The sequence below is a fragment of the Neopsephotus bourkii genome, unplaced genomic scaffold (genome assembly GCF_033783945.1).
Source record: "Neopsephotus bourkii isolate Nb327-2 ecotype Australia unplaced genomic scaffold, CSIRO-AGI_Nbou_v1 NB_1615, whole genome shotgun sequence".
Classification (NCBI taxonomy): Eukaryota; Metazoa; Chordata; class Aves; order Psittaciformes; family Psittacidae; genus Neopsephotus; species Neopsephotus bourkii.
Genome location: NW_026902090.1, coordinates 5,211,115 through 5,232,504, shown reverse-complemented (window position 1 = coordinate 5,232,504; position 21,390 = coordinate 5,211,115). Strand labels below are relative to the sequence as shown.

Below are 21,390 nucleotides of genomic sequence, written 5' to 3'. Positions count from 1 at the left end.
TTCTCAGCGCAGTGTGATCAGGCAGTGATGGGCACTGCGCTGGGAGATGACGGTTTGAAGGAGGAAAGAACACCCTCTGCAGGCTAAGAAACTAAGAGACTGGAAAACATTTCACTATGCAAGCAAGGAGGACTCAATGTAATTTCAAAGGTGGTTGACAGGGATTTTTCATAGATTCACCAAAATGCAGGAAGAAGAATTCAGTATATGCACATCAGTAGAATAAAGGGACAAATCTATGGCTTATAAGCAGTTCCACTGCACCCCCTGTGCTGTGCCCACATCACCCCTTCCACCCAAACAGAAGGCACGGAAACAAAATAAAATAGGAATAATCCTGCACAGAACAAAACACTTCAGTAAACGAGAGTGTAACAAAACATTTTCTGTTGTTACATCATTTTCTATTATTAAGATCAAATAAAAAGTATTTGTTTTAATTCTTTTTACTGATTTGGATTTGGTTTGGTTTCTGTTTTGCTTTTAAAAGCGGGATTCCTTGTGACATTTTCCAGAAGAAAAGCACTGAGCAGACAGACAAGAACATCCCCTACTTGCTAATTCTTCAACAGATCAAAATAGATTTTAAACACTTACCACGAGGCTTCCATCACTGTAAATAACTACAGAACTGCAAATTAAGCACACAACCAGTTAAACAAACACCGAGTAACTAATGTGCATCCACAGGAAAGATGAATACGGAGTTCAGCAATCTGAGAAGAGAATATTCTAAATAAGTAGGTAATTAAGTTAAGAGAGGCCTAAAGAAAGATTTCACACTCACATTCAGATGCTGAAGCAGTTTAAAAATAGAGAGCAAGAACTGCCTGACTTCACCTTTTAATTTTAGCTGGGTGATAAGCTGGTCCCAAAGACATAAAGGCACAGCAGGATTTTTTTCTCAGCAAAGTGCCCTTCGTATTTTTTTGCAGAGGAAACGCAGTATGTTCTATTAATACCCTGCTGTAGCCCTAGATAAGTCTAGGCACCCTTTCAACCAGGAAAAAAATCCCAGTTTGCTGCTTCAAATCACTTGTACTCCCAAAGACATATACAGAACCTCCCAGCCACTGCACAGGTAAATAACATCCACACAGGAAAAGATACTGAGCTTTCCCATCATTCACCTCTTGCAATTACTAAAGCTGTAAACAAGCCGCTTTCCCTCTCATGAGGAGGAAAAAGCAAACGACTGAGTCTGCACCTCGAGATAAGCTGAACCTCATTCCCATTTTTATTAATAGCTGGGAACAAAAACATTGATGCCAGCTAGACCAAGACTACATAGAGAAAGCATGGAAAAATACCCATGTAAGATATTCGACTTAACACCAGCACAATGCCCAGACTCTCCCAGAGAAGCTGGAGAGAAGTACATTGGCTTTTCCCCACATACACAAAGGTTGATTATTCTTCTGGGAATGGCTGCCTCACACACTTCACCTTGTCTCTGATTAACCTAACTGAAGTAAGGACAGGTTGGACGAGGCCTTGGTTGACATGGTTTAGTGCGAGGTACCCCTCCCATGGCAGGGGGGTTGGAACTTGATGATTTTAAGGTCCTTTCCAGCCCTAACTATCCTATGATTTTATGACAGCTCCCAGCCCATTCAACACCATTTCAGTCTATCAAATTCTCAGAGCGGAGCAAGGCTAAAGCCCCTCCTGCTCAACAGCACCACATGGAGTTCTTTCTGTCCTTCAGGGAATGGTGGAAAAGGAGGATAACCACATGCAGGTTATTTTTCCAACATATTTTTCCCAAAGCATCAGCTATCCAAGTGAAGGTCAGACTCTCCCCAGAATCCTCAACTGTTTCAAAAGCACCTTTTTACCTAATTTTGTTTGATGGATGGTAGTGGTTAAAACCTTGGCAGGGGCCTGAGTTAACTCTGCGGTGAAATCAAGCGGCCTAAACTCCCCCTTGACTTCCACAGTCACATTCTGGATTCACCTTAGGCTCCCCCTGCAAGCTTCTCACATGTGTAAATACTAGTCACTAATTCACTCCAGCAGCTCCAGCAAATAAGCATTTGCATTTTTATTTGCCAAGGATGCCAAATGTGAGTTAGTGGAAGTTTGCATTAGAAGCCAGCTGGTCAGCAATTACTAGGTGAGGATGCCCTGCCATTCTTATCTATAGCCCACTACCAGGGTGAACTGTTTGACCAAGAGCATAGGAAGTCCATGCTGTCCTCTGGGTGACTTGCTTCTCATCCATTCAGTTCTTGAGGACATAAAACAGAGCACAACACTCACACAGATGATCCTAGGAAGATAGATGTAGTTTGCTTACACCCACATAGAATCATAGAATAGTTACGGTTGGAAAGGACCTTAAGATCATCAAGTTCCAACCCCCCTGCCATGGGCAGGGACAGCTCGCTCTAAACCATATCACCCAAGGCCTCGTCCAACCTCTGACATCACTGACACCTCTGACACCACTGACAACCTCTGACACCACTGACACCTTTTGTTTCTTAACTAAGTTTTGTATTTTTAACCACTGTATTTTTTTTTCCCACAATCCTACCCCAATCCCAATTCATGTTAAAAGTTCCATACTACTCTGAAAACTTTTACCCATTATGATAAGCAGATGACAGGGATCGCCTTTTCTTCCAGCTGAAGCATGCTCTGTGTTTCGTTTGTACACATGTAATTAGCTCATTTACCCTTATCACCCCAGCATTTCTACTTTTGAGCGTCAGATACCAAAACTGGCCTGGGCATCAACAGCACTCTATTCCCACCACAGTAACGACACCTTCCACTTGACTTCTTGCATCAAACAAACTTAAAGCACTTGAAACTAAAGATTGAAGAGATGACCAATTCTGTTTCTTTTACTGAAGAACCCTCTGTTTCAATCAGAAATGCCTTTCCTTGCAAGACAGTTGTCAGCTGATATTCTTATTTTCTCCTGCTTAAGTTCAACACAAAGTTTGTAGGGTGAGATCATCACTCACTGTATCACTATTTATAGTTGCTTACTATATCCTTATCCTAAGAAGACCCTAATCAACAAAGCTTCTGATCCTCCTAAATTAAAACCTTCACATGAAGGGCTTTTTACTTGAAGGAGCTTTTAATAGGAATGAAATTTCTGCTTTTCTTGCTCTTAGAAGAGAAAATTCAATTAAAAGACCACCAATTCTTCTTGCTTTCCTTTTCATAACAGCTCAGGTAATGCTTCTCTATCACACTCCTGTGTGAGGAAATCATTCACGGGTTATAAGCATGAGGGGCTGGTTCTATTTGCAAAGGATAAAGATATTCAATTTCTCTTTGCCTCTTCTAGAAAGGGGAAAAATACCCTTTTGGAAGAGTTTACCATGCAGACACACCCTTTCTTCCTACAGAGTCCCCTGGTCCTTTCAACAAGGTAATATACCAGGCTCCACCAGTGGTAATACATCATTGGCAAAGCAGTTCAGATTTAAGAAGGAAACATACAAAATACTCATTAATTGCTCAAAAAAGCAGCCAAGTCTGAGTTTACTTCCAGCGCCCATCCAGCAGGATCCACATTCAGGGAACAACAGGAACATCTCCTCTGGCTTTATTGGGCTGTCTGGTAGGGTCCCAGTATACAAGAAGTGTTCTCCAGGGCTTATCAAAGATGCAGTGTAGTCACTATAGCAACTGGTTTTATTGCATGTGTACAGTGCAGTGAGCTAAAGGGGATGCGGTCTTGCAGCCAGGCTTCCAGGGGCTCCAGCAACGTTCCCAGCACATGCTGACACGCCTGCTGTGCTCACCACTGCCATCCGTGCAGTTCTGCTCTTAGGGCAGTGGTCACTCAGCCAGCTTTCCTCCAGATAAATAAGTGCAATTACCTCAGGGAATTTAAATTAAGAGCTGCCTCTGTCTCACACAGTTATATACAGCTCTGCCTTGTTGCAGCTTGAAGAAGCATTTTCTTTCTGGCTCCCTTGACGATTCTCTGATTTCTTAAGAGCAAAGGCTGGAGGCGGGGGGCAAGAAATGATGCACTGCTCGAGTTACTGAAATGTCTAACCCTAGACCTGGGGTCCGTTTGTCACAAATGACACCCTTGGACAGCCCCAGCCTTGTCCACTGGGACTCAACAAGCAAGCCTTCCTGCCATGCCAAGCTACTCCTATTGACTGCCAACGAGGAGGAAAAAGGAGATACAGAGCTGGTTTGCTGCTAGCGAGGTCCCCCGGCATCCAGCTAAGAGGTGAGAAAACTAAATATAACAAACTTAAAACTACAATTATTGTAGGGGAGCCTGCCAGAGCTGCTCTGAAGCTCCTAATGGTCTGTCGGGGATTTATGGATCAGCTGTGAAAATTTACGCACAGCTAAAACTTGCCAATCAAGTCCTCAGCTTTGGAACGCCGCTACCAACTTTCACATAATACAGCTTGAAACTGTAGAAGCACCAAAGCAGAACAGTAGGTTTTAATGCTTCAAAGGAGGACATGCAGAAGAAAAATCTATCATGCTGAACAGATCAATATGAAACGTGTGGGGAGTTTCTCTTCTGCGTGTTTCTCTTTGTGGAAAAGGGTCTTATTTCTAGAAAGTGAGAGGAGATTACAAAGCAAGCAGTGCAAGTACTACCAAAACGCACAGGAAGAGGCAGAGTGTGGTACAGATGAGGCTACAAATGGCTGTCTTGTAGTTTAGAGCAGATTCCCTGCAGAAATCATGCCGGCAATCCAGAGAGTTAGTTGCTGCTATTTTATGTCCTTGCTATATGGATTAGGATAAAACAAGAACTTTATAAGATTTATAAAAGCTGCTTAGTATATAAAGGGAAACGCTGCAAAATTGTATCTCTTATTTTCACATTATTCCATTAAAAAACCTGCAGCAAATGTAAAAAAACAACCAAACAAAAACCCTGTGAATTTACACAGAAAACAAAGCAAGTGGCCAACTTAGAAGTTAAGACTGTGCTTTTTTCCTCCCAAACGGTCAGCATACACTGGAAGACATCTGCAACAGTCATCTGCAGGCACAGTGCTGTGCACAGGAGCTGATGGGCTCTTTGTAAACCCCTCTCTACCTCCGACTCTGAAAATTCCTGTAGCTAGCGAGGCTTAAATACACTATTAAGAGGCACGAAGGAGCATGGATCCCTATTCCTCCCTGCAAAACTCCATGCTCTCTTTTAGAAGAGTAGCTTCAATGCTGGAACACAGGCAACTCTCTATTGTTTTCTTTGGCTTTTACTGTACCAGGTCTCTCCAGTCAGCAGTTACTGATCTTAACATTTCCCTGCAGGATTCCCAGTGACCTGGCAAAAAACAACAAACAAACCCACGCAGCAAAGAGTCGTAAAGCCTTGCACACTTAGATGATAGGAACTGATCCCCTAAAGCCTTACATAAATAGTCCTCACATGCATGAATAAGGGTTTGCAAGATCAGTGTCATAGTATATACATTATATCCTAAGAGGAAGCTAAGTCACATACCACTGACAAGCAAACTGGCTTGGCCACCTAACTTAAACATGCAATATGTAAAATGTGTTGCTTTACACAGATATATTTTAACCGTCTAAACAAAATTATTAGGTCACTTCTAGCCCTTGCAAATTTCCATTTTACCCCTTTTTCTGGAAGGAAATTCAGTCCTTTAATACTTTGCAATGCAGAAAACCTACAAAACCTAGGTTGAACAGCAATGAGCCTTCACCTTTTAGAAGTCTGATCTACTAAAGATATACTGATATGTGATTAACTTAAATTTTATTGTCAAATTTGAAGCAGTTAGTGAGCACTTTTTACTTCTCCAGGAGCTGGAAAAGAGAAGGCATACTCGAATAATATCCAAAGCCATGCAGAGAACACAAGAGTTGACTCGGATACTGTACCACAGAACTTGTATTGTTTACATCACTTCACCCATGACCTGTTTGCCCATGCTGCCAAAGAGGAATCAATGAACACCATTCCAGGCAACCACTATTGTTCTGCACTACCTATAAACATGTTCACCTCTAGACATACCAAGGGCACTTTCCTAAGTGTAATGCATGTCAGAGTAACCCAAGGCAAACCTCTTGGGCCATCCCAAAGAGAGTCAACAGAAAGATAGCAGCAAAAGAGTAAGCCCTGCCTGTACCATCAGGAGAAGGTATTGCTGCAGGATAGAATAGCGACCTTGAATAAAGCAGTGAATAAAGAAAAGAGCCCAATGTTTGGTTGCCTGTTGGCAGGACAGCGGAAAGCTGTAGGTGACCTTACAAGAATGTGCCATGAGTGGGGCACAAATGGATGGCGCAGAGCACATGGATAGCAAGAGTGTGAATGTTAAGACGTGTTAATGGAAGAGTTTGAAAGATAAGAGGAGACTAGGGCTGGAAAAAAGAATCTCACCCTAGTTTGCTAATATGTCTGCCTATGGCTTCAGGAAACATCTTTTCTCTGAATCCCAACCTCAGTCTGAATTGTGCATAATCTCTGGCAAAGAATTTTATGTGGGGGAGCAAAGGAAATCTCTGACAATCATTGGAGTGGCATCCAGACCTCAAGCCACTCAAACACACATAGCTATGCACAGCTCTGCAGGGTCTGGAGCAAACTTCTCTGTAGGAGAAGTTAATCTGCTTTCCCCCCAGTCCCAGGCAGAGCAGAAAGGCAGGTGACATTATTAAAGCATGATATGGCATTTTATTCTCCATAAGTAAAATTTTCCTCTAAAAGTAAAATTGCAAACAATTGTATTTTATGGCTTTTTTAAAAAACAAGGTCAAAAAGAGAACAATAAAAGTTGGTCAATGAAATGAACTGTATGTACCATAAGCCTAATGAAATTACTTAGCACATCTTCCACTAAGAGGAGAACATGTGAATCAGCACAGACAGAAATAATATTTCCTACTGCAGAAACAGACTGTGGTTAACTTACTGCTGCTTTTCAACTGTACAAAATGCAAAAGAGTATTTGTTATCCCAGAAAAGGAAACCATTGAGCCGCTTTTTGCAGAGGTATTTCAAGGCTATATCTTAAAACAAAGATTCAAGTATAAGTAAAGATGCAAGAGCAACTCATGCACATGTCCAAAGACGTGGCCCTGGCTCACAGACACCATCAACTCACACATTGCCCCTCCTCCAGGAAAAAAAACCCACAACACATAGAGCTGTGGCTTTTGACACTACCAAATTCAAGACATTTTACATTGCCTGAGTTCTAGCATTCTGCAGCCTACTGTACAGAAAATCAAGAGATCTGTAGCAAGTTGAGGAAAGCCAATACAAGATAACATTGGATGCTCTTGGTATCTCAAAGCCAGTAAGCAAAGGAAGGGATCAGGTGATCAGAAATCAAGCTAGGGAGCTTGCTCAGAGTACCTTTTTCTCAGTCCATCCTAGCCAGCAGAAGACACTACTCAAGCAAATAGGAGTTAAACACCTCCTTATTCTGTCCCTGTCTTTTCCTAGTAAGAAATATATCCAGGAGTGATGAAACAGAGTATTCTCCCATCCCTCTTAAAGCAGTCACCATCAGCAAGACCTCACATAACACAGACATCAGAGTTAAAAACATGCAGGAAATGGACTACACAACCAGTGTGGCTACAGATTTGTATCACCCCTAGAGCCAGGCAGGACTCAGGGAAACTTTGGAGCATTCTGAAAAGGCTGGTGAGAGACCTGAATGTCTTTAAACAACAGAGATGACGGAGGACAACTCTGAACAGCATCATTTAGTGCAACAGCCACACAGCGCAACCCCACTCTGGTCCCGCTCTCAGCTCAGCTCATCTCCCAACACAGACACACAGAAAACTAACATCAAATCCATCTTCCTTGTCGTTCCTCAGATGCACAAGACAAATACGCAGCTTCTGGTACAATTAATATCAGTTAAACGCACATTGCACATGTTCAGACGCACACACAGAAATGCTGTGAAACTGCAACAAAATAATTGCCTGTGCACTCATAAATACTGATCCTTTGAGAAAACAAGCCTTTGCCCCCTTCCTGCAACAGAATACCCTGTGCTTTTATTTGGCATGCTTTCTAAAGAGGCAAGAGGCATTTGTAAAACTGCCTAAGCTTCGGTTGTCAGAACAGGACAGGTATTAAGCGTTTCCAAAACCCAAAGGGGCAAGTTTTCTGGTTTCACCCCGTGTGTCAAGTGACAGCTTCACTGTGACGGGTCATTAGCGTGACAAAGAGAAAGCAGCTGGACATGGAGGGGCAGAGGGCAACAGAGCGATTACATCCTTAAATCAACTAGAAAATGCTACAAAGAATGAAGAGGAGGAAAAAAGGAGAGGGTATATTCCAGGGAAGAAAGCCAGTCTGATAAAGTCTAGCTGCAAATCGGATCAAAGGAGTGCATTTAAATAATCAAAAATATTAATCAGGACAGCTTACTCTTCAGAAAGAGCAGCTTCTATTTGAAGGAGTATTTTAAAGTGACTAAAATGGTTACATCATGCAAACAATCCATTTTTTACCCTCCTAAATAATTTCTGCAGTCATCTATGAAGTACAAATATATCCATGAAGATCCTGTTCCTCCCATTCTGACAGTCCCCCAAAAGGATCAGAACTAAAACTTATTGAGGATTTTACCCATTGTCATTTTCCCTTCCTCCAAAGGGAGTCAGAAGGATGTTTGCATCATCAGCACAGCGGAGCAGTAGCTCAGCAGGTCACGTGTAACTGCTCACTGTTAAGTGTGCGCAGCTTTGAACGGGCAAGGGCTGAATTAAGAGGAAAACCAAAAAACCACGTTTCCCAGTCTCCCCATTGATGGGAGCAGGAGTATTAAATTTCCAATAAACGAACAACATCCAGGCAATGTAGTTTCTGTAAAGATGACTCCACTGCCATGTGGCATGCTCCAAAACCCACTTAGTACCTTCCTTGTTACCAACCACGTATTGCTTGACATTTTATTGAAGTTGATATCACTGCTGTTGCCTCTCTCTCTCCGCAAAAATATAGGAAGGAATTCTGACATTTCCGGGCAACTCGGAATGGATTGATATCTGATAACAGAAGCCAAATTACATGGAGGTGTCTGCATGCAAGGCATTCCTCCTGAATTCTTTTTTTCTGACCCCTTTCCACTTTGTATCTCTGTGCTCTCTATTCAAGCCTTAAATCAGTTTTACTGTGTTTTTCTCTTAATAAGCTGTTGGGTCTTAAATAAGAGTAAAAACCAAACAAACACAAAAGATTTCAAGACAGAGAAACCCACATTATCAGTAGTTTTTGTTTAAAACACATAATACCCATACAATTAATTCATCCATAGGCTTTTGAGTCGCACCTGAAATACAGGAGGGGTCAGCTGCCTCCAAGTTTTGGTTCTGTTTTTGTTTTTTAAGTATTTTAAATGAGGAATGTTAAGAGAAGGAAACGTTAAGAGAAAAGAGAAACCTTTGTTACCTGACTTGAAGGTAATGATCACTGCTGATCATTTCTGTAAGCAACTGAACTAGACAGAAAGTGAAGCACCCTACAGGCGTCCCTGTACCTACCCCTCCATGCATACTCGCATGTGGCACACACATTGCAAATCCTGATTTCGATGTTAGGTGAGGTCTAAGAAGAGTCTCAATAATTACACAGCAAGGAACCAGATAATTCTAAGGAAACTGAGGTTCCCTCCCTCGCTGTGTGTTTCACAAGATACAGGGATGATGAATGGGAAACAGAAGGAGGAGTTTACTAACGTGGGTTTAGTTCCCACATTCTGTGCTGAGTCCCACACCATGCAGTCTGCTTTTTCAGCTCCTGGCTCTTGTTTGGGTAAAGCTTCTCAGCTCAGACAGCTACAGCGCTCTCTGTTTTGATTTCATCTCCATTCAGGGCTCTTATACAGCTGGTACAACACAAACTCCGTGAGTTTTCAGGGCTCTGTCGGGCAGGGAAGCAACTTGGATTTTGGAGATGTACTTTAAAAGGCAAATAAATATGGAAAGCCCTAATCAGTAACAGTAAGAAGAGGAACAGTAAAACCAGTGTTTCTCCTAATATCCCCTTGTGAAGTATCAGCTTAGCCTTTGCCATATACGCCAAACTATTTGCCATGACTAATGTATATAATGGGAGCACATTTCATATTTGATCTCTCCTGAGAGACCTTGAGTTGTGAAAAGAAAACAAAAGGAATAAGAAAATCCCACACTTTGCACAAAAAAAACCACACAAGGAAGCAAATTAAAAGAAAATGCTTAATGTGATGGGTTTAAGTTCACAGTTAAGAAGGTGGAGGCTGTTTTGCCCAACAAGTTTCCTCCTTGCTGCGATAGGAAATAAAAGGCTCAAAGCATTCAGCACCAGCCTGCTTACTCCTGTCTGCCCCCAGAACTGGCACCAACTGATGACGACTCAGGCGCAGATGTTGGAAATTCCATCTTCTTCCCAGAAGAGCTCAAAATCTCCAGGGCACAACCCCTTAGGAAAAAAAAACATCAACTTTGGTTTTCCCCCCATTGTTTTAAGACATCTTTATTTGATCTGTAAAACAAACGTTTACTCCTGTATCAACACAGGGAGTTAAAAACTGCTCCATTTCCCCTGGACAGATGTTATTACCCATGACAAATCGTAAGAACCGAAAGCATGGAACCAGCCATTAAAACATACAATGAGATTGCACTTTAATACAACCGGGTCTCCTGTAATTAAGGTGTTCACTTGTGGCACATTCTAAGCAAGAACTCTCACAGAAAGCACTACTCATGCAACATCTTTACGGTCAGCCCACAGCCACCCCTCAGTCCTTCCTCTTGGTTATTTCCAGCTAGCTGCTCCATCAGGCTGCAATGAATCACACCTGGGATTATTAATAGTAGTCTGTACTCACTCCCGGTGCTTTGGCGCTCCAGTCAACCTAACAGCAGGTGCCAAAACGTGTCACACACCAAGCTGTCAGCTAAAAGTTAGGTTTTGCAATGTAATCGCAAATGACAAACAAACCCTGTACATTACAAATAAAAACTTTCTTATAAAAGCAGACTTACCAAAAGGGGAGGGAGGGGGGGATAAAAGAAACCAGCGGTTCCAAAACCACATTCATTTTCTATGCAGAACAAGTATTTGAGGTCATCTTAGAGATTCCCCATATTTCACTTGTTGGTAGTACAGACCTTACCCTGCATTTCCACTCCTTCCACAGTACAAACCAGTTGTGAACACTACTGAACACCATTACGACCGTCCTTCTCAGTCTTTCACTTTATTTCATATGCGAGTGTATGCTTTTGTAAGTCCTCCTCTGTAGTGTGTAAATTCACGTTTCCCTTCCCCCCTGCTTTTCAATCTCAGCTCTACAACTTAAGGGCTTTGACTGCAACAAAGCTTTTACTCTGAGAAAATAATAAGTACTTTGCCATGGAAAATCACAATAACCTGAACAGATGGAAAGCTTTAAGCGCTCTGTAAATCTTACGATTGGACCTTTATTATCAACCAAAACGATGTTGGTACTTGGGGGAAAAAACACATAGAGAGCATATTTCAATTTATGTCTTACTGTATTCGGGTAATATCAGCATGGAATGTCAAACTAGGCATACGGTTATTTTTTAATATTAAAGTTATAATTATCAAAGCCAAGAGGCATCTAATGTATTTGGTACGTGCTACCTGCGTCACGAAAGTTCACCCATTGTAGCTGCTACCAAAACCACTTCAGATCTCCAGCTTCACTACATTTTAATGCCTGTTCAGTGCTCAGTCCTCACAGTGAAAGTTTACCAGCCGCCCATATAGGAAGTCATTTTTTAAATCATATTGGTCTTCAGCTAACATCTGTACAGATTTGTAACAAAAGCACTGTGGGGGGGGAAACAAGGAATCCAAAGAACTTCCTAAGTTTAAACGCTATAATGAAAATAGAAGTGTTGAAACAGGGAGACCCAGCAAAGCACCGCACAATATTCAGACCTACAGGCTCCGAATTAGCATTCTGCAACTGCATACTTGTTTACTGCAGCTCCCAAAGCAAAAAGATGGCAGTTGTGGAAAACAGAATCAAGAAAATCAAAACACTCAGGAAAAGAGGTCAGTGTTTCCTTTCCTGGTAATGAAACTGCGACTTCATTTTGTAGGGCAATCACTGCTTTCCTTTCCATCCTGTTTTGCCAGTCATAACACCTGTTCTAGCCTATTAGAAACTCAGAAGAGCAATTGAAGATATTCTTTAACATCTCCTTTCCTAACCGTCACTGAATATCCAATTCAGATTATATAAACCACCAAGTGACTATCAGTAAAGCAAAACAGAATCTGCCTGCGTTTCCAATTAAATGCAGGGTGGAAATTTATTAACCATCAGGTAAACACATAGGCCCACATCAAATTATGCTGCGCTGTTGCAAAAAGTATACGATCAAGTTGCAGGACCGTAGATGGAGCTGTTTGACATCTGCCATTCTGCGTCATATTACCATGACAAAGAAGAACATGGCAACTCTCTCAAATGTTTCCACTAAAGATAGGCTCGAAGTGAAACCGCTTCAAGGTTTCCTACCTATGTAGTTCCCTAGCAGGCATAACTGGCAAAGAAAGGATGCCTTTTTACATAATGTGTGCCACACCGGGAACACAATCATGAAGCAGTTTCGACAGCTTCACTGATACAACTCGCAATTCGGGTCCATGCAAGGTCTTTATAAACATGAATAAATAAGGGCCATCATTAGAGATAGTTTAGAACTTAAGACTGGGTTTGAGTAAGTGCAAATTACCTTTTAGTTGCACAATAATTCACACGTAGCACTGCAGCTGCCCAGCGGATTTAGGAAGCAACCATTAACGTTTCAGTTTCAATGCAAACTCCCAAGGCTGCATTTCCGATTCAGAAACATGGGTAACAAGAACCATTAATGTTTTCATGACTAAGTTGCAAACCATGATTTAAAAGCAAACAGGCAAAAAGAAAACCAAGCCTCAAGAAATTTATGGGCCACACTCCATAGCAACTTTAAAAGTCCAGTTTCATATGTATTTATAAAAGATAACACTATTCCCGACTTAAAACAACGTTCATGCTCTGAGCTTGCTGCAACTTTAAAGTGTACACACACACATAAGTATTTAGATACGTGCACATATGTGTTTTGCAAATACAAGTGAGAGAATCGAAAGCGTTTCCTCCGCTAGCTGCGCTGTTGGGTTTTGTTGACAAACTGATACAGGAGATGCCTAAGCTGGTGCCTTCCATAAAGGGGTGTTGCAGGGGAGCAGCGCAAGCCCAGCGGCGAGGCCGCCGCAGCTCGACCGTGCTTTGTCCTACTCACGCTCTGCTTGGCGGCCAAACACGGGCCCCGTCCAGTTCATGGCCAATGTCAAAAGCGATTCTCAACCTACCCAGCGTCCCGCTCGTCATCTGGAGCAGCAGATCTTAAAGTAATAGAGAGCAATTCTAACGGCTCTGTAATGGGCATTCGCTGGTCAATTTACTGCTCTGTTATAAGCCCCAATCTCTCTTAACACGTTACAACTTGAGAAAAATCACGTACAGCGCATGCAACCATCTTGAATCGGCACGGACCAACTTCTGTATTGCTCATACTTCACGTACCGACTACAGAGCATTACAGTTCCTCTTCAAGCATCTCATTTAGCCAGAAAAGTACCGCTCGCCCCACTGCATCTATGTGGCAAAACCACTGTTTTCCCCTCTGTTTTCAACTAGAAAACCGAACAGCAAAATGCCCTTCGCACCGCTGCCCTCATTAATCAGCCTTCCACGCATGCACAGGTTACTTTTTCTGGGACAGCTCTGCAGCGATGCGACCGCTTCTGGCACAGGACGAGCCCCGACCCTCAGGCCGGAGAAGCTGCCCCAGCCCTCCAGCCAAGGCGAGGCAGCGGAGCCAGGGCGGCCGCGCGGCACCGACCCCGGGAAGGCGAGGAAACCTCTCCGGACAGAGCGGACCCTGCGCGGAGGAGACGCGGTGCCGGGGCGAGCCCTCGGGGCACCGACACTAGCGGCTCTTCGGGATGGAAACTTCCGCCGGGAAGCGGGACCGACAGCGGTCCTTAGGGGGATCGTGCCCCGCAGCAGCACCGGGCGGCGGAGGCTCGGCTCAGCCCCGCGGGGCACCGCTCGGCCGGGGCCGGCCCCGCCGGCTGTCAGTCTGCCCGGGGGAAGGGGAGGGGGGCACCGCCGCCGGGGAGGGAGAGCGACCCGCGCCCGCCCTCCTTCCCTCCCTCCCTCCCGGCCCGGCGGATCGCGGGGCGGCTCTTACTTGTGGAGGAGCTGGGGCAGGCTGGGCGGCGGCGGCATCCCTCGGCCGGCTCCCCGGCTCGGGGCCCCGCTGCGGGCATCGCTCTCCGGCGGGTCAGCGCCGCGGGGGGCCGGGGCCTGGCTCATGGCAGCGGCGAGGACCATGCGGGGAGGCCCCTGCGGCGGGAGGCGCGCACGGCCGCGCAACCCTCCGCCGCGGCGGCGGGAGGGAGGGAGGGAGGGAAGGAAAGAAGGAGGGAGAGAAGGAGGGGGCAGAGCACCGGCCCGGGAGGCAACCACGCTCCCCCCGCAGCCCCCCCTCCCTCGCCGGGCTGGCGACGGCGGGACAGGCAGCCCCCTGAGACCGCCCTGCGGGAGGGCAGCCGCTACCGGCCGGCGCCGCACGGGAGCCTCCGCGGCGCTGGCGGGGCCGGAGGGGCGGGCGGCCTGGACCAGCACCGGTCCTCCCCTTATCGCCGCTCCTGCCGGCCCCACCTAGGCGCTGGGCTCGCCCTCTCCTTTCCTGCCTCCGCAGGCACCGCTATAAGCGGTTGTGCGCGGTGTGCCGGCCCGGCGCACCTGGACCTGCCCGGTGCGGTAAAGAGCAGGCGGCACGGGTCCGCAGTGATTTACAAACATCGGACCTTTCCCATTCCAAGGGCGGGAGGAAAAAGCGTGCATGTTGGTTTAATCCCCCATCAGTAACACCTCTGTAGAAATGTAATTAGTCATTTATCAGACATAGGCTCTGTCAGCTGGTACAAAAAGGAGAGGAGGGTACGCCACAGCCAGCACTATAAACCTTCTCATGTAACCGAGTCATCCCTAAGGCAAATCCCCCCTCTGGGCCCACCCAGAGAACCTGCTTTTAATAAAGGATGTCAATCTTAGGCTGCCCTCTTCCAAATACATGCATGAGCAGGATTGAGCCCTACCTAGCAAGGCTTTACCCACTGCTATAGTAACACAGGGTTGAGGACGAATTGCAGCACGATGATAGGATTTTACCTGTGCATATTCTGGGAGGACATTTCAGATGCCTGATGGAGCAGAAGTTGTGCGGCTTGTAACAAACAAGTAACATGAAAACGTTCCTTCCAGGTCTTATTGCATCCTTTGTAATGCACTCTATTAAAGAGGGTTGAGTCAAAGGCCATTTCAGTACTTGCTCCTGCACTGCCTCTATATGCTGCGCAACCACCCCCCAACACACACACTCACACACGCACCAAGGAAAGCAGAAACATCCTGGTGTCTTTGAAAAATTAATCCTGATTTAGGGGAAAGATTAATTTTGGAGAGGGTCAGGTTGTCGTCCCCTCTGCACCTGGTGTAATCATTTACAAGTATGTAGCCCTATAAATGGGTACAAAATACTAGCACCAGGGACCGGAAAATGTTAAGCTATTTGCATTTATCACGTTCTTTGCTCTTTGTAGATGGAGAGCACTAACCAAGTGCAGGACAGTGGAGAGCTGGGCTGTATCGGTTTCTGGTTCAGCCAAGGGCTGGTCAGTGCTGCATAGTGAATAGATGGCTGATCTTCCAGCCAAGGGAAGGTAAGATCTGGCAGACAGGTGAGGCAATGCATGGTAACAAGCAGTTTAGTGTGCAGTGCTGTCTTTGCCTTAAGTTTAAAGTGAGTCTCCCCTGATCATCCACTGAAAAAGTAGCTTTGTGTGGATTTCCTCCCTGCTCCAGCAGCACATAAAGCCCTTGAGACCAAGGAACAGCCACTTTCTGCTGCCCGTAATTATTTGAGGAAGTGAAAGATGGTGACTCATGGCTCTGAGGGCAGCAAGAGCACAGCTATGACACTAATGCATGGCCCTGGATTAGAAGGTGGATAGTTACAAGAACGTGTTACTTCACACAGGCAGTTATATTACATCACTTGTAAAAATGGATCAAGCGTGTTTTACTAGGCACTATTTCTGCATTTAATACATACAGTGTACAATTCAGCATTCAGCTTCAGCAGGGGCTCTAAAAGCTCTGCAAAGATCTTTGCCATTCACTCCATTTAAAGCCACAGTCCTCATCCCCAAGTCTCCTTTTCCACAGAATCAGAGAATGCTTTGAGTTGGAGGGACCTTAAAGCTCATCCAGTTCCAATCCCCTGCCATGGGCAGGGACACCTTCCACTAGACCAGATTGCTCCAAGCCCCATCCAACCTGGCCTTGAACACTTGAACTCAGCAGCACAAATCTCATTCAGATGCCAAGGTATTTCACTGGTTGTCCTACATGGATATAAATGGGCACGTGTATAACTGCTTGCAAACAAGCACAGATTAAAGTTCACGGGCTCTTTTCTTCAAGAAATCAACACAAATGGTTTCTGTTCGAGCCTTACAGTATTTCTGGAGCAATGCCCCAAGAAAGAACAGTACCTAGGCCAAACAACATAGCTTTAGGGTCTGGATTTTGCAGTAGAACTGAACAAGTGCAAACTGCTGTACGAGTTCCTGTTATCTTAAGGTGGGATGTGGTTACTTAACGCACATGAAGAAATAGTAGCTGTAGTGTTTTTCCCTCAGCTAGAGTGGCATACTGTTAGTGTAACAGTCAGCTGATGGTGATTTGGGCACTGAACTTGGCAAAACACTGACTTCCCTGTTGCTGATGTCCAAGGTATTCATTGTCTATAATTTTAGATTCAAACTGTTGATTTTAGCGAGTTGGTGTTAGCGAGCAGCCATGCAACAAACACTCCTAGCTAATATCTTCAGCTGAGCTGAATATGCATCCTGCATCTCCCAGTGTGATTAAAAACAACCTTTTACAATGCCTTTTTTGGTTCCCCAGTTGTAGGAGTCTGCATGCTAAAACTGAGCTCCTGATCTAACTGCTGGTGTAACTTGCATGGGTATAAATCAGCAGCAGCTCTCTGGTAAACATGGACTCACGTTCAGAATATTAATTTTTAGGAGGGCAGATTAACAAAGGCACGGGCAGAACTCAGGGAAAAAAGAAAGGGACCGTATAGCAGAAAAGGCACGCACAGGATACCGTGTTCCCAAATAGTTCAGCATCAGGTAACAAAAATAACTGTAACTTCATTGCTTTAAGACCTCACTTAGCCACACAGTTATACAGTAGCAAGGAAACACATCTAAGAATAAAGGACTATATGAAGTCAATGTGCCTGTTAGTCTGACTAAGACCTTTCTTAGGTTCGTGCCTAAGCCTGTTTCTCTACAACCTGAAATTTAATCTCTTGTGAATTCAATACCCTAAAAGTAAACCCCTGTTAAATTAATATATAATCAACCTTCCATTATCAGGGGAAACAGGGGGCTGGAAAAACTAAAAGACAGAAAACCAGGATAATACCCATACTTCAGGACCAGGGTTGGCCTGTTCCTAAGTGTTGTGCCCCTTCATAATTGTCCTGCTCGGTTAAGCTGCAAAGTGCAGAACCAGCTTAGGTACCACTGCATGTGTAATATAGCTTATTCCCAAAATGGATAAGGCACCCAGAAATAATGGAGAATAAACTTTGGGTTTTATTTTTCCTACAGTGCACAGGAATTTTAATTCAGGTTTATGAAGCATGATCTCGATAGCGATGTAAATAGTGTTGTGATGGTTTTGCAAGGAGCAATAGTCATTAAAATACAGAAATGATTTCATAAAGAATAAGATGTCAGCTCTTAAATAGGATTGAAGTAACATAAGTATCCAGTTGCAGGAATAAAAGACTTCATCTAGGAAGAATGGCAACATCGTACTCCTTAGCACACTGTGGAGGGAGGCAGGAAAGAACTCTCTTACTCGACTCTAAAGCTAATGAAGGAAAATAGCTATAAATTACAGGGGAAAAAGGATGAAAAAACACTTCAGGCCTTGCAGATCATGATTATTAACACATTAGCTTTTCCCAGGTTATGCTGAGCCCTGTTTCTGGAGCTTGCTGTGCATGTTCGCTTGTTCTCTCCGATCATTGTTTGGAGAGAGAAGCTGGAGACTGAAGCAGAAATTTCCAGTGCCTGGGTATATGGAATCTGCCTCCTGGGTAAGTCTCTGTTTGCTTTTATGAGCTTTTGGTATCAGCGACTCCTGAGAAATATCTCAGTTAGAATCATTTCTCACTTGTTCTTTTTGGTGATTTTCTTTTCACTGGGCGTGAGTGGAAACACTTGGCCACAACTGCTAGGCTCTCTTGCAGTTACTCTTGCTTTGCTTTTTGCTGCACCTGTGCGAGCACCACTGCCCATGCCTACATGCCAGTTGGCATGGTGGTGCTCAGAAACACTCAGGGCACATTTACAAAGGACCGGGTAAAATTCAGCATAGGCAAACAGGTTGATTTATAAACAAACAAAAATATGACCTGACATTTGAAAGTACCAGAAAGTTTTTTAATGGTTGGAAAGAAAATACAGGGGAGACCTTGTGCTTTTAAAGGTATTTGTCTATAGAGCTGATGCTTTTTCAGGGGAGCAGCATCACCTGAAGAATTTGACTAAATTTAGGTTGGAAGCAGAATAATCACCCTGTGAACAATCAGAAAATGAAGGTTATGAATGATGAGCCCACTTTGTCCCAGATCTGCAAAGGGAGAAAGACAAAACTCAGGAGCTGGACTGACCGCTGCAGTGACGATCATATACCTTCAAGATTCTAGCAGATCGAGATGCAAAAGGAGACAAGCTAGCAGACACTCTGCCATGGATAGCTCAGACTTTCACATATGTGGCGGCAGCCAGCTGATGAAAGACAAATACTGCAAGATTTTAGTCCTGATGCAGAACAACATGGAATAAATGAATGTTGTCCTTTCGCATTTACTGTGAAGAGCTCAGCACCTCAGGCCGGTGACAGTATAATCCTCAATTCACATATTGTAAATTTAGAAAACATTGGAATGTGCAACTGATCATACCTAGGATGTTTACACATGCTGTTTGATCCCAAAATACTGCCTTATGTCATTAATGGCTTGTGTCATGCTCCTTTCTAGCTTCAGAAATGGCAAATGTTTACCGTTTTAACTACATTAGCCAGTTGTTTAAAGAAAAGCAGAAAGGAATCAAAGAAAGCATAATGGGCGCAGTAAAAAAAGAATGTTAAATTACTCTGAAGAACAACTGTGCTTTTAAAAAAATCCCTGATGTTACTTTTGGCTCTTGAGATAACCAAACTGTGCATGTTAATAGCCCAACTTATCTTCCCATGCCTTCGCTATTGCATACTTCAAGTTCATATCATGGCATAAGTGGTCTGTTTCCAGTCATCCTCACTTCTGGTTCTCATCCTTCATGACCCCAGAAGCACAAGAGAATTTACAATAATAACTTATTTAGGTTTTTTACCCACGCACCCCACCCCACTTTCTAATGCATGTGTGCTTATATTGGGGATGACTTCTTCTCATCCCCAAAGCTGTGGGTAATGACTACTACCCCTTTGTTATTAGTGAATATAACCATTATTATCACATTTAGTACAGATTTTACTTCAGTCATCTTTAATTTTTTAAGCATATTAGATTAGAAATAATATGCAGCCCTCAGAAAGCTTAATTTATCAAGCCTTTAAATACTAACTCTTCATGTGCATGCAAGTTCTATGGATATATGCATAGCTAGAGGCAAAGTCTAAACCCTAATAGTTTCTTTCCCCATGGAAAAATGCTGATTTATTGCAAAACTGCTAAGTACCAACTGATAGAGATGAATGCTAGCAGCACTCAAGGACAAACTGAACGTAATTTACAATGCAAAGTAGGGCCATTTAAATTTCATATAAAGACAACTGATCTTTAAAAGGATGCCAAAGGAGCACAGAACCAAACACTGCGCAATCTTATGCACCTACAACTGATGTTTGGCCATTGTGATTTTATCATCTTGTAGAGTATACTAATTTCATTGTAAAAGTCCCACATGGATTTTTCTGCAAGTCCTTTTAATATGAAATCAAACCCCTCTTCACTTGGAGACAAACTTAGTTATTGATAGTTCTTGTTCACTGCTACTGCTGCTGAACAGCATCGGGGACTAATTTAAAGTCCATTTAAATTATAACCTATTTAAATGTCCATTTAAATTATTAATCTATTTAAATGACCATTTAAAGCATGGGGGGGTTGAAACAAGAAAGCAGAGTGGGTAGCTATCAAGAAAACCTTGTATTTCCTCCAGAAGCACAGTCCATGGGGGCTTTGTCCTTGGTGCATTGCCTCCAACACAAAACCAGGTTTGTTCAATGGTTATTTCTATGATGAATATTTTCTCAGACCCACATATTTGAAACATCTGGCAACCGATGGAGTTATCGTACCTAAGCTCTGCTTTGGTGTCCTGAGAGCCTAGCATGTGATGGGCAATAGGATAAGATAACCACCACCGAAAGTAGCCAGGGATGAGAGACCTATCCGTGTCAGGAAGGCTGGTGTGGACTAAAATGACCGACACATGCTGATCTGCTCTGTGGCAAACAGATCTATTCCTGGGACCTCTCACTTGTGAAGGATGTTCTGCAGGGATGAGTTTTTGACAGGGCACTTGTTCGAGGCCTGCCTGCTGGCGTGACCTGCCTAGGTGCTCCGACCGGGGGAAGGTGCAAAGCCTGCTCAGCGCCAACGCCAGAGCTGCACTGCCTCCTGACGGAGCGAGGCAGAGCTCCTTCCCCCTTGTCTGCTGACAAATTGCACAGCTGTGGTGTTACATGTCAGCACTTGCATTGAGGATCTCCAGAGACAAACCAGGAATGTTCTGCATGCCAGACAGTGGCACGGAGCCATTACATTGAGACAACCTTCTTGAGGGAGCCGTGGGCCCTGGGTGAACCAGAAGAGTGGGGAATCCACTGACGTGCTGTCCCGCAGCTGTGTAATGCGAGGCAGCCTGCAGCGGCAAGGCCAGCTCTGCAGTTGAAAGAGATGTCTTGCAAAAGTGTGCTAAATCCATGCAGCATTTGCTGTGCAGATGCTACACTGATTTCAAACAACTCGTGTGGCATTTAGACAAGGTAGGTGAGACTGTATGCCCCGCAAGTCTGAGGTATGCTTTCAACATTTGTGGTGAGCCTGAAGTTATTTGGTGATGTTTAGCATCATCTGGAATGCTTCCAGTGGAAAACATGATCTTGCTGACCTGGAATCTAAGTTGGCTCCTGCGATCTATACATTTGGAGTAAGACTCAACAGACAGATTCCTGTTGGCACTTAATGCAGAGAAGCAGAGGACTCTGA

At 44.1% G+C, this 21,390-nt stretch overlaps 1 protein-coding gene across 4 annotated transcripts in view; it reads right to left on the bottom strand.

Annotated features, from left to right (window-relative positions):
• RBM20 (RNA binding motif protein 20) overlaps positions 1 to 21,390 on the bottom strand; it is a 112,069-nt gene that overhangs the window by 87,824 nt on the left and 2,855 nt on the right. For 2 of the 4 annotated variants that reach the window (XM_061372645.1, XM_061372647.1), the window contains exon 1: positions 14,212 to 14,427. The exons of 1 other annotated variant lie outside the window; for it this stretch is intronic. In XM_061372645.1, the coding sequence (XP_061228629.1) occupies positions 14,212 to 14,354 (143 nt within the window). In that variant the 5' untranslated portion in view covers positions 14,355 to 14,427. Of the gene's footprint in view, positions 1 to 597; positions 627 to 14,211; positions 14,428 to 21,390 lie in introns of those variants that run through there. One more of the 4 variants, XM_061372650.1, reaches the window with a different exon arrangement.